The 13,991-nt window shown below is 39.1% G+C and overlaps 2 protein-coding genes across 3 annotated transcripts; both read right to left on the reverse strand.

Moving 5' to 3' along the window:
* Positions 1-1,376: 1,376 nt before the first annotated feature.
* On the reverse strand, positions 1,377-2,231 carry LOC102716278. Its single transcript, XM_040529793.1, has one exon. It carries the CDS (start codon positions 2,186-2,188, stop codon positions 1,562-1,564), a length of 627 nt encoding a protein of 208 aa, XP_040385727.1. The 5' UTR covers positions 2,189-2,231; the 3' UTR covers positions 1,377-1,561.
* Positions 2,232-10,706: 8,475 nt separating this feature from the next.
* LOC102716556 (ethylene-responsive transcription factor RAP2-12-like) lies at positions 10,707-13,783 on the reverse strand. Of its 2 annotated transcripts, none has more exons than XM_015842805.2 (2): positions 13,433-13,783; positions 10,707-11,638 (listed from the first exon to the last, which is right to left on the reverse strand). In XM_015842805.2, the coding sequence occupies exons 1-2, from the start codon at positions 13,692-13,694 to the stop codon at positions 11,019-11,021; spliced, it is 882 nt and encodes a 293-aa protein (XP_015698291.2). In that variant the 5' UTR covers positions 13,695-13,783; the 3' UTR covers positions 10,707-11,018. The 2 variants fall into 2 exon arrangements, with proteins under 2 accessions (XP_015698291.2, XP_040385638.1); XM_040529704.1 differs by having other exon boundaries at positions 10,707-11,653.
* Between the last annotated feature and the right edge of the window lie 208 nt (positions 13,784-13,991).

A 13,991-nucleotide genomic window follows, 5' to 3' on the forward strand; every position in this document is an offset into this window, starting at 1 on the left:
TCATAAAGTTTTTGGCTATAACGTAACAAAATAAGACTAACTTAAAGATGATGAGAACACAGCTACTAAATCTACTAGACTTTAAAGAAGAAAGACAACATTTAATTTATACATGAAGCAATGAGAAAATATGCAGTACGAGGGAATTTTTATGAAGCAATCAAAAGCCCTTGGGATATCGGCAATCCAGATTATCTAACTTTCTTCACATAAGTCATCGAAGTAATCAGTAAAATGAATCTTAATCTGCAGTATTGTGCAGTAAAACACTGTACCAATAGTAATAAATAGAAAACTTCTACTGTGCATATTCACTGTTCATCACCACTGTAGCAATCAATCTCAAACGTTCGTTACGAATCGGATAACTAAAAATACCTCGAACGTCACCATACTATTCATCCGTAATTTTTTAAGCAAGTCTGATAATCCCATTTGGGATATCTTCGATGGTTCGGCAAAACCCGGCACTCACACTTAGGGCTGAAAACGGAGCGGATAGTTTCCGTCCGCTCCGGAAAAAAACGGATATGAATGTAGCTCGGAGCGGATATTTCCCGGATAATTCGAATACGGATATGAATACGGATAATTTTCTTCAGATACAAATAAAATACGGTATGACAGTTTACGACGGATACGGATATTCCAACGGATATCCGTAGATTGTAATGAGCGGATATCCGCGAACACCTAAAATCAATTCAGCCCGCTTGATTCTAGGTCTGGTCTATCAAAGCATCAATCAATTTACTACAAATTGCTTTTGTGCTATTAGACTATCAGTATTTGTTGAACTTATGTCACTTATCTGTTACCCATGAAACTAAATGTAACGTGTTTAATCTATGATGAGGCCTAAAATGACCACTATCTCGATTAAGTTAGCTATATATATGTGGTGGTATATGTCTTTACGAACGGTTTGACTGGTTTTTATGTTCCGAGAAATATTTGTTTTCGTATTCGTGTTCGATAACATCCGATCCTTATTTGTATTCGAGATAATTCGTATTTGTTTCCGTATGTGAGATATTCGTATCCGTTTCCGTATCCGCCTAAAAATATGAAAACAAATACCGTACGTATATTATCCGTCTGTATTCGCTCCGTTTTCAGCCCTACTCACACTCCACACGAGCATCCCACGCACTAAACACCTTTGTAATTGAAAATAGTGGAGCCATTAAATTATTTGCCGTGAAAATTACCTATATATAAGATTTGGCTGTTATATTTTTGGAAAAATTTCCAACCGTGTCATTATGGTTGTGTAAAGTTAGACATATGCTATTGGTATATCACTGACATATAGGACATATATAAATCAATGGCAAGTGAGGACATTTCTAATTTAGCAAAATTATAATGGCAACCTTGTAATTTTTCTTATATTTTTTATTTGAGATATAGTTAATTGCAACCATTAGTGTCACATATTACAGTCCACACATGCTGTGTATTAATAACAAGAAACCACTGTATATAATGTAATACTATACAGTATTTTAGTAATAGTTTCTTTAAGCATCCAAGGCAACGTTTCAACCGAACATGTACGTCACGCTTGGGAAGGACCCTCCTCCAGGTGTTGCACACGGCACCGCCGCCCCAGCGGGATCGGCCGCTGGTAGAAATGCTCGCTCCTCTCGCCGGCGCCGCCACGACCGGCGGCGGCGATCCTCCAGTACGAGCCGCGTTTCGCCGGCAGACCCGCGTCTGTCACCCTCGTGGCTCGCGAGCGTGCTGCAGGGACGAGCACGGCGAGCCTGTTAACCTTCACCCTCACCGTCGGAGCCCGGACGAGCACCGCGCCGCCGCCGCCGCCGCTGCCGCTGCCGACGCCGAGACGCGGCGGAGGACGGCTGCAGGCGGCATTGCTGTTGTCGTCGGCGGCGAAGGCGACCACCGTTTGCGGCTCGCTCTCCTTGGAGGAGTTGCTCGGCGGCGCCATGTCCGGCTGTGGTTTGTCGCCGGCCGTCGTCGTGTCGGGGTTCGACGAGGCTTCGATCCTCAGGAGGTCCTCCAGGCTCGACCGGGACTTTCTCGCCACGGCAGCGTCGTCACGGCCGCCGCCGCCGGCTCTGACGACGATGAGACCGCTCGCAGTCGCGGCGCAATGCCTGTCCCTGAACATGGCGGTGAACGGCGACCACATCGACCTCAGCATGGCCTGCCTCTTGGACATCGCCTGCAGGAGGAACGACGGCGAAGCCAACGGCGATAGGATGTGCCGCTGTGATGCATGCAAATATATGTTATTATTAAGCTCTGAGAAGGTAGCTAGCGTTTTATAGTGTTGCTGAAGTATGTTGTGCAGTGGTGGTTGACTGACCTCGAAGCCATCCACCATTGATCAGAGTAGATAGGTTTGAGTACGATTTTCGACTGAGCTGATATGAAAATGTTGCATTTGTTGGTTGAACTAACATATATAGATAGAGATATGCTAGCGATTGTTCAGAGAGAAGTATGCTGATAGGAAAGGTAGGAATTACAGATAGGAGATTGTTTTTGGTGTTAGCTGCATGTTAGAGACCACTTTGCAATGTTAAAGCTTTCTTCGTTCATTTGTCCTTTCTTTCTCTTGGACGTTTTTTTGGGAGATTAGCTTGTAGCGTCTAGGCTTTCTTCGCTGCGTTGTTTTTCTTGAAGGTCCCTGCTGGAGGCCGGTCTGGCCGTATGCGTCGTGTATCATCACTTTTTATTTTCTAATTTATTGACGTGCAATTCTTTTGCGCGTTCGAGAAAAAGCTCCATGTGTCTCCATCGTTCCGGCCCCCTTCGCAACAATACAGACGGCCAAACCGAGCCTATTGCACCATCCCGAAATTCTGATAATGTAACTTAAAGTCAAGCAAAATGAATATATGATTGTGACTGGTTGAAATCATCCAAAAAAATCATTTCTCGAATATGGAATCGGATTTTCGAATTTGAAATTGGTTTGGAAAAAGAATTACTATCTTTTGTTTCTCTGCCTCCTGGGCCAACGGCCGGGTCGCCGAGCGGCCGCCGGCCACCAGGGCGCCGAGACGCCGGGCCCTCGGCCGGCGACGCCGCACCGAGACCGAGCGTCCTCTCTCTCCCGCTCGGCCGTCCCGGGCGAACGCGCGGCGTCCCCCCCGCGCCGCCCTACCACTCCTCGTGTCGCGCCCATGCCGCGCCTTCGCCACTGCCTTCAGCGCCGCGTGCGTCGCCCTCTCCACCCGTCGCCACCGTGCGGCGCAGTCGGCGCACTCACCTCGCCGCGCGCCGTCGCATCCGGCCGTCACCGCGCCCGTCGCGACGCCATCCCCGCCCCCGCGCCGTCGCATCCGGCCGTCACCGCGCCCGTCGCGACGCCATCCCCGCCCCCGCGCCGCCGCGCGCTCGTCGCCGTCCCCATCACTGTGACGCCGCTGCGTCGCCAGCGCCGTGGCCACCTGATGGCGTTTTGCGGACCACCATGCCTTGGTGGGCCGTCTCCATGCCTCTGGGCTCCCCCCCCCCCCACCCCACCCCATTCTCGGCTGGGCTGGGCTGGCCGCCACGGTAGCCAAGCCGAAAGGCCTTCAGACACTTTGCTTGTCTTCTTTTATTTTATTTTCAAAACAGTGTATACTAATATAATAAATTAACTTATAATTTAATTTTCAAAGGTTTATAACCTTTATGTATATAACCTATTTAGTAAATATATACTAACCTATGTTTCAATTTTTTAAATGGCTTATGTTCTTTAGACTATAAATCCACTTCATATATGTAAATAACCTACCAGCTACTATTCAACTTCCAAAAATTCATATCTTTATATCATAACTCCACTTTAAGTAAAACTTGTTTGCACATGACATTAAAAATCCATACTTTTATTTAAGCACAATTCGACTATTTTTGAAAGATAATTTTATATTGATTTAATTTGAATTCCTACCGAATGTGAATTCAAATCCTTCCTTCACTACCGGGGATTTAGTCTTGGGTCCTTATCCGGCACAGATGACCATTATGAAGTGCCATAGATGAGTGTTTTTGTACCAGTGATTACCACTAAACAATCGGATTCAGTTCTGTAAATCAGAAATTGATAACATAGAACATGCAGTTTGGTCAGAATAGCAAACATTACATATTAAATAGGCAGAAGAGCAGCAAATAATTTGTTATTCCGATAAAAATCAGGAATGGACTGCACCCTAAACGGGTAATTCCGATAAATTACCCGTGTGTAATGGACGTGAAGCATATGCAATGACGGATTAAACCGATGGGAAAGCAAATTTTTGTTACGAGGATCAGCATTACTTTCACTCCTAAAAAATTTATAGGACCAGATGAGGACGAATTGAGTCATTGGTGCATTGGCGTCTGCTTCCCAAACGTGAAACCAATTTTGACTGGGGAAAGCAGTACCGGATATAAAGTTCAAATCGTATATTTGGAATCCATCCTTGTGGCTGATACTGGCCTCCGTCCCATAATAATCTTATTTTTTATTTTTCGTGTCCAACGTTTGACCATTTATCTTATTTAAAGAATTTGTACAAAAACTTAAAAATACTAATCACATATAAAGTATTATTCATATTTTATCATCTACTAATAATAAAAATATTAATCGTAAAAAATTTTCAAATAAGACAAATGATCAAACGTTGACCACGGAAAAAAGAAAAATGAAGTTATTATGGGACGGAGGTACTAGTTAATGAGATCGATGGTGAAAAGCCACGAGATTAAATGGCCTTTGAGATCGATGAGATTAAATGGCCTTGGACATCGATGGGCTTTGAGTACACCATTACCAGTTTGGAACATGCATAAACGGGAATCGAAAAAAGTTTTCACCCTTTTTATCTCTTTCAAAATGCACCCTAAATCAATTTCATTGTTGATTGTTAAAATATATTATATTTTATTTGTTTAGTTTGCAAAAGGATTTAAATATATCACTGTAGCGTTAGCTTGGTACGTTAACGTGATAGATTCTACAGGTGTAGATTGCATCCTCAAAACCATATCGTATCATATTAAGGATTCTTTATGTTAATTTGAAAGAAAAATCATGCAACTAAGTACAACTGGCGACCTATTAGTTAAAAATTTCGGAATTCAATTCATAAAAATAAAAAGGGACGGCGATGAATTAAAGTTTTAGTAAATCACAAGAGGTTGGTTCTGACACATTATTTCAGTTGTGTCTGCCTATATGTCGGTGTAATTATCATAATCTCATCGCAAATCTTTTGACCTATGCATGGACCATACTAATCGAAACGTATAGCAAACAACCGTATTACAAGAAAAGATTCAGGCTTTCACTATTACTCTAGAATTATTTTTAACTTTTTCCGCACTGAATTAGAAGAACTCCGGTTTCAGTTGACCTATTTCTTACTATACGAATTATTTCATTGCTACTACGTATCAATCTATCACACACATTTATTTATTGAAAATTCGCAAATGTGCCATTATAATTTTGTAAAGTTGAAGATATGCTATTGGTATCTCAATGACACGTTGGACCCATAGGAGTCAATGACATGTGGGTCAGCATATCATCTATCTAATTTTGTAAAATTATAATGACATCCTTACAAATTTCCCTTTATTTTACCACGATGCCAATCTGCTGATATAGGCATGCTGTGTACCTTCTTAATTTGTTGTTTAGATTTAGAGCTTTTTTAACATTTTTAAAAAAATATCTCGAGGAACATATTTTTTAGCGTAAAATTTTGGTACATTAAGATACCATACTAAAATTTTTGATACTTCAAGATATTTTTCAAGAATGGTAAAAAAACCCTTAAATATAATCTAGCAATATTTTATGATAATATTTAGGTATAGGATGCAAAAGCGCTGCAGAAGTTTGGCGTGGTATTACTTATTGTCATTATTGTCTTCCTAATCTACTAAATGGCAAGAGTTACTGGGATTTGTTGATTCACGGGTTGAACTAAAGACAAGATACACCCAAGCACGGAAAGCTGAAGTATATACTTCAACTAATTAAGCTGTGAGTCGATTGCTGCACTGGTGCATGTATAACAAAGATTATTAGAGCATTTTTTTCATACTTAAAAGAGATATCATGAGATACCACTGTTTTCTATATAAAATTTGATATCTTCTAGTACATAGAAAACAGTGGTACCTCATAAGAACAATTTTACCATCTTTTAAGCAAGTATCAGAAGGTATCACTGTTTTATATGTAAAATTTGATATTTTTTGGTATCTTAGATATTAGAATATACCAAATTTTACACGCAAAACAGTAGTATCTTCTCAAGAATGAAAAAAAAGCTCAAAGATTAAATACACGCGTATACTCCATCCTATGCCCAGTATACACATTCTATTTCGTAGTCAACTTGGAAGTTCTTCTAGTGCTGAGCAGATCAGCAGAAGACGTTAAGATCAACAGTGTAGTTTTTGTCACAACATACCACACGGTACAATGCCTCACATATGTATCTGCAAGGTCACGAGTAATAACGAAAGCTACCCAGGCTGGCATTTTCATTATGTACAGCCACAATTAAGGCGTTGTTCAGTTCCTAAAATATTTTTCCAAAAACATCATATCAAATTTTTGGACACCTAAATAAAATACTAACCATAGATAAAAAACTAATTGCACAGTTATGAAAGAAATCTTGAGACGAATCTTTTGAGTCTAATTAGCACATGATTAGCCATAAGTGCTACAGTAACTAGCATGTGCTAATGATAGATTAATTAGGCTCAAAAGATTCGTCTCGCAGTTTCGAGGCTAGCCGTGAAATTCGTTTTTTCATTTGTGTCCGAAAACCCCTTCCAACATCCGGTCAAAATATTTAACGTGATACTTCTCCTAAAAATTTTCTCAATTTAAATACCACGTAAAAAAACTTGAAGGGCATGGGACTGTACCGCACAGGGAAGTACTGATGCATCTGAAGCCTATCCCGGTAGCTCTCCTTGTGAAACTGTCCACTTTTTTGGTATGAATGCATATGCAAAAGGAGCAAGGTTATAATGAACGAAGCCAACATGTGTCGTCAGGGCATGGTACCTGCACTTTTGTGGGGTCACACCCGGCAGCAAGCAATCGATTGCTACAATCAGTCTAAAAAAATATTTTTTTCCGTGTCCAACATTTTATGATCCATCTTTGAATTTAAAAAAAAACTTAAAAAAGTTGATCCATCTTTGAATTTAAAAAGAAACTTAAAAAAGTTAGTGACGTGTAAGATTTTATTTTCGAGCCTTAGCATTTTCTCATTTGGTTTCTCACTCGATGTAGATTTATCTATGATTTAATTATATGTTATATAAATATATATGTCTAGATTTATTATGATCAATATGAATTTGGGTATAAAATGAAATTGTGGGAGCAAAATACAATATCTTTTAAATTGTGCGTCGGAGTTTAGAGTTACGTGAGCAAGCTGTGGTTCAAATTTATATGCTCCTTTGAGTAGGGAATCAATATATATATATAGAAAGAAAAAAAATCAATCTGCTGAAAATATACTACTGGTTTATTTTTGTCACCAGTAAAAGGTACAGTATATGCAGTTCTTTGCCTTGCCCTAAAATAATTACAGTTTTCACACTTATTCAACACATGTATTGTCAGGGACGAAGCTAGAGCGAAATAGAGGGGTGCCACGGGTATTTAAATTTGGATCGGAGGAATGAATATATGGTGAAAATTCATAAACCTTAGTTAAAATTTTTTTCCAAAGAGTTCTTAGGAGCACCTTCCTTCAAGCAGCTTCGCCACTGTGTATTGTAAGTGGCATATAAGGGTGTAAAAAGGATATTCTGATATCTCAATCATATATATGCTGCTTAAATCATTGTTCTGTCAACATAAATCTTTGTTTTTTTAATTCAACTGAAGAACATCCTAGGTACCTGTCTTACAAATGATGATTACAAGAAAACAAATCATATTATGTCACAATGATTTTCAGTGGATTTATATAGGGGATATTGTTTAACTTTTTTGGAAAAAAAAAAGACAAACTGCATATATCTACAAATAAAAAATATTTTATAAATAAAACTTTCATATACATACATATTGTTAGCGATCTAAAAGTAAATACTGAAAAATAAGTTAAGATGAAAAAAACTAAAATTAGCTCTAGATTTAAGATAAAAAGTTAAAATATAGACTTATGACAATAAATAGGAAGGAAAAGTTTTTAAGATAAAAAGTTAAAATATAGACTTATGACAATAAATAGGAAGGAAAAGTTGCAGGTCATATGATACATCGATGGTCCGGCCAGTTATCGAGGAGCCTGTGAACCTGCTGTCAGGGGTTAGTATTATTACAGTTCTGACGATTGATAGGTTTCACATAAAGACCCCTAATCATTTATTTTTGTAGGAGCAAAACAAAATTTAGTGTATATATTTTGTGCGAGAAATTTATATACTGCTTTCATTCCAAAATATATATATTGCTAACTTTAGATTTTGATACATTTTTTAGTTTCCACTTTGACAAATATTAATATTCATGAACATAATTTATTTTACATAAAACGGCTGCATATGATATTTTCATAATAATATATGTAATAACATCATTTTTACTAAATCAATCTTCTCAATTTTTTATGTATAGTCAATGTTTAGCCTAGCACTGAAATAGTTTGAAACCGGGGGAGCATCAGTATGTGTGTCACTGACTTAAGCGGACTTACGTGCTCCCTGGTTCATTAACTATCAGTTATTTTCCAGTGTAATGTTATTACACTTTGAACTTAGCGCAGCCATATATCAAAAGCTAATACTTCCTCCGTTTCGTAATGTAAGAATTTGTAACATTTTCTAGATTTACATGGATGCTAATGAATCTAGACACATATATAAATTATATACATTCATCAATGAATGGATTTAGATAAGGCTAAAAAGTCTTATAATATACATTTAATCCGTAGAAAAACAACACTACTGTTCTCACCATGGAAATTACTTTTTCTTTTATATATAGTTTTGTAACGGTCAACAAGCAGCTTTGTGTTCACTCAAAAAAAAAAAAAACAAGCAGCTTTGTGTTGTGGGTATTGGAGAAATTAATTACATGACGAAGAAATACGACTTCCACCGTCTTATAATAAGTATATTTATTTAGTTTAAATTAAGAATATGCTCGTATATTTATTTTGGTCCGAGGTAATACTTGTATTGTGTTAAAATTGTTAGTTTCTCCTAGCTCAAAATCTCAAGCCTGACGAAGCGTACGCTGCCACTCTGAATTAGCTCGATGGGTCTCTTTCCGAGGACTCTCGATCGTACGTTTGATACAGTACATGAACAGTTTGACCAGCCTTTCCACGAATAATTGTCCTAATTAAATTACATTGACATAATTACTTTGAATGATATGGTTCATGCATGACTCTAGATTAAATTAAAACACATGTCCATAAAAATTGGCGGTGTACATTATCTTTATTTACCGTAGATATTAATACTGATATTATCAAAAAAAATATTAGAAAATAGGGTTATTTCTCTTCCAGATGATAATCTTTATATTTAGGAAGTATAAATTGAAATTTTTAAAAATTAAAATTTCTAAAATGATGAGTACGATCAGAGATATAAACAAAGCGCCGTGTTACCACTGCCACCATTTGTAGATCCACCATTCAAAAACCCCTTAATTAAAACCAATTACTAGAGCTAGACAATGTTTTATTGGTATTAAGACGCATACGTTCACCGTAGTAATTAGAGTAAATTTTACAAAACTATGTAACATCACTTTTATCCCAAAACTACAACTTTCGTAACTTAAAATAGATTATAGTACAACTCTAAAACTGGTATTTTTTGATATCTTCACCACTAATCTATAGTTTAAGACACAAGACCTTAAATCTATAGTTTTCTAGTAAAATTGTTGCTAAATCTGTAATTTTGTGATAATTTGATCAAAGTACATCTTGATTTCTGAAATTTACTCTAGTAATTATTATACATGGTTTGACAAAACCAGGGTCTATCTAACATGATATTTTGTATTCATGAAATAACTATCGTCCCAATACCCCCTCTTGTTTCATACTCCCCAAACATACGTACCAGTACATAGCATGCCCTAAGCCTATCCAGCTATATATCTACCTGTTGGCTTTGGTATTTTTGGCACATCATCTATAAAGCTTTTGTTTATGTATTCTTTGTCTTTGTTGCACACCCTTTAAGCTAATTACACTTTGTTTAATTAAACTGTCATCATATTCTCTATCTTCTCTAGTAAGTCAACTCCACCTTCACATGCATTGTATCTCTCGTTTACAATGACTGACGCTATTATATTAGCCATCACATCTCTGTCTCCTAACCATTTAGCTTTTTTTCAGCCCCACGACTAACCCTACCTACAGGTCATTTTCTGTCATGTCTAAGGCAAGCCTCCAAATAGCCGCTACTCTAGACATGTCTTTAGATCATTTCTGCTCTATGTGTACGTTACACACTTTACTAACTTCGAAAGCATATTTTGCTCTGTTCATCAATAGTGCGCTTGATTCATATATAGTCATATAAACAATTGTTTTTTTAAAAAAATATAGCCTACAAATCATATAGGTAGAAATTGGTGGTGAAAAACCATAGGTTTAGATAAAAAGAACTATTTATAACCACTAGCAAACCTATCCCCAGCCAATGACGGTCAGCTTCACAAAGGGGCCAGCATCGTATTAATAATTTTACATTATGTTTTTAGCAAGGATACATGCATGTTCATAAATATAACCATGGCTGCGCATTATTTAATTGTGTTTAATGGAGCTAATTAAGCAGCCTGAGCTCCATCGTACACACATACGATATAACTGCTGGGTACATGTATATAGCGAGTGGTAGTACGTACGTGGAGATGTAGATACGTAGAATTACGATGTACGATACTACGAACATACGATGGCATGGCGACAGCAGGAAGTACAGAGCACTCACTCGTTATTGATGCTAGCAAGCTCAGACACCGATGAGCTAGCTTGCTAGAACAGCCAGAGGCAGCCGCCGTCGTCGCCCGGCGGCATCAGCTCCTCCGGCTCGTCGTCGTCGTCGTAGCCGCCGTAGGCCAGCATCCCAGAGACGGTGCCGAGCAGCCCCATACTGTACGGCTCGAACTCCCAGCCGTTGGTGGCCTCCAGTGCACGGGCCAGCACCGCCGGGACGGGCGCCTTTGCTGCCGCTGCTGGCTCGCCGGCTGCCGGAAGAGCCACAGCAGGCTCGGCCGTGTTGCTGGTGACAGCCGGAGACGGCGGTGGAGGCGGCGGCGGCGGTGGTGGAGTTGACGGTGGCGGTGGCGGTGGCGGTGGCGGGGGGAAGTTGGTCCAGGCGTCGGGGCCGTGGATCCTGCGGGCCTCGGCGTCGTAAGCCCGCGCCGCCGCCTCCGCCGTCTCGTAGGTGCCGATCCAGAGGCGGCTGCCCTTGATGACGTCCCTGATCTCCGCCGCCCACCGCCCGTACGTTCGCTGGTGGACGCCGCGGAAGCCGTGCTTGCTCTTCCTCGGCCGCCGTCTGGCTTTGCCGCCGATGCGGCGGCCTCCAGTGCTCTTCTTCTCCGACGCGGCCTCCTCATCTTTGGTTGGTTTTTCAAGCCGCGGCTTCTTGGCTGTATCAAGCAATTCTTTTTAAGATAATTAAGGGAAGCTTTTTATTGATATCAGACGAATACATTAAAGATGGTACAACCATACCGGGAGAACCGTTTATTACAAAAGGCAGCAGTACATACCTAAGATAAAATTCTCGATCTAAACTGTTACCCATGTTTATGGGTAAAAAAAACTCATTGGTCATCCGTTCTAAATATGTTTTTTAGAATCATATGCACCAAAAAGGGTCCGAACAAAACTATTGTCAAAACAAACTTTGTTCAAATTTGGCAAACTGATGGGTCAGCAATGATAGCAATAAAGAAAAAGAAAAAAAGAAACGGTGTTTCCAATAAGATTGGAAAGGAATAATCCTAGCAAATGAACATTCAGAAGCAGAGAGAGAGAGAGAGAGAGGCTGAATATTAGCCAGTAAGAAGGCTCGACTGTGACGGGCGTGAGCCAAAAAATTTGCTCCGATAAAGTTACATGGGCAAAACAAAAGGACTTGTCTGCCAGTACTACCAGCTCCGATCCAATAAGATGCTCTCTCAGGTTTTTCTCTGATTTCAAGTAACTGTCATTATTGACTATACACTTCTAACTTCGAACATCAACATAATGCATCAAAGTTTTGGGACTATGTTTAAGATGCAGAACACTTAGTTAACAACGTGTACTTTTAATTTTCTTTTGTAAAAGAATCTGTGGTCAAATTTTAATATTTAAAAGGAGGGAGAATATCAAAAAATAAATACATCCTGGTGAATCCATAATCATGTATTATCTGTGATATTTTCAATTGAGTGTATGGTGCTTGACAGCACGATTTGTTTTTCGGATAATGCTTTGTGATTGTTGTGAGATAGACATCTATTTTTATTGTAATACTATGTTTTTTATTCCTTCAAGAACATGCTAGCTTGGATCCAATTTTTAGAAAAAATTCTATATTCATGTATTATCTTCCTACCTCTTGGGAATCATGCAAATTAAAATAATTGAAAGTATTAATTTTTATTTTTTTGTTTTGGTTTATAGATTAATTGATCGTATGCAATTAAGAAGAGAAGTGTTGCAATATTTTGTAGTACATGGAAATTATATTTGTTAGCGCAAAAAGGGTGATCTAAACATGGAACTGAGAGAACTATATATATGCAGATCTGCCGGTGGTGCATATTTTTTCTGGAAGGAACATGCTAGATTTTTATCCAAACCCGGCCACAAATATTAATGGGAACTTGAAATATACACACCTCTCTTCCCAAGTCAGTGTAGCTTCTATGCAGTACATATAATATTTCTATGGGAATTGCTTTGAATATCATGTGATTAATCATCTGCGCTTCATATAATAGTATATTTGCATTCCCTTGATTCAACCAACCGTTTTAGACCCTTTTTCAATATGTCACCAAAATCATGCACACAATACAAAGCTTGGTATGTAAGTGCTCATGCTGTATCAGATTATCTCAGGTTTTCCAGTTTTATACACCATCAACAAATTAAAATACATATGAAAGCATATCAAGTACTTGCTTTGTTAATTATTATTTCACCTGGCTCAAGAACATCCATAAACCAAAAGGTGTACAAAATTTCATGGAAAATATTCTCCCAAACACCAGTAGGTATATAGATATATATAGTCCAGCATATCCTAGTTAGCAGATGGTAATGAAAACGTTATATATAATATTTAATAGATTCATGGTATTTCAACCACGCTTATATGGGCACAAATTAACCCAGAAAAACATAGAGATTTTTTCTAAAAAATACATAAAATACTTGGCATCAGATACCTGTGACAGCAGTTGCAGATCGGAGTGAAGAAGCAGCGGCCATCTTCTCCTCCTCCCTCGCGCAGAACATCAGGAACTCCTCCTCGAACTGCATGTACTCATCTTCTTCCTCCTCCAGCTCCTCCTCGTCGCGGCGACGGCGGCGACCTCCAATGGCCTCCACCGCTGGCCGGCGGCCGGTGGCGGGGTGGGTGTCACCGTCGACGCGTTTTCTGCACATTTTGGCTTCTATTTTCTGCCTAGGCAGGCAGAGAACGCACATATATAGATGATGGAATAAAATTAATTGTTGTTAATTAATTAGCTGGCATGGCTAGCTAGGGCATGAAGAGATAGCACACATATCCATGAAAGAAGCTAGCTTCCTTATGATTTGCTTGGGAAAGGAGGGGAGGATTGATAGAACTAAGCTCGAGCTGAGGCCAGTATTTAATGGCAACGGGCTTGGATGTGTAGTACGATGGGGACATCGTTCATGTGGTAATTAGCGTATCATGGTTTCGACCAAATTAGGGCACCCTGGCTTACATTTTTCTTTTCTTAAAGTAGTAGTAGAACT

Source organism: Oryza brachyantha, chromosome 12 (assembly GCF_000231095.2).
Source record: "Oryza brachyantha chromosome 12, ObraRS2, whole genome shotgun sequence".
NCBI lineage: Eukaryota > Viridiplantae > Streptophyta > Magnoliopsida > Poales > Poaceae > Oryza > Oryza brachyantha.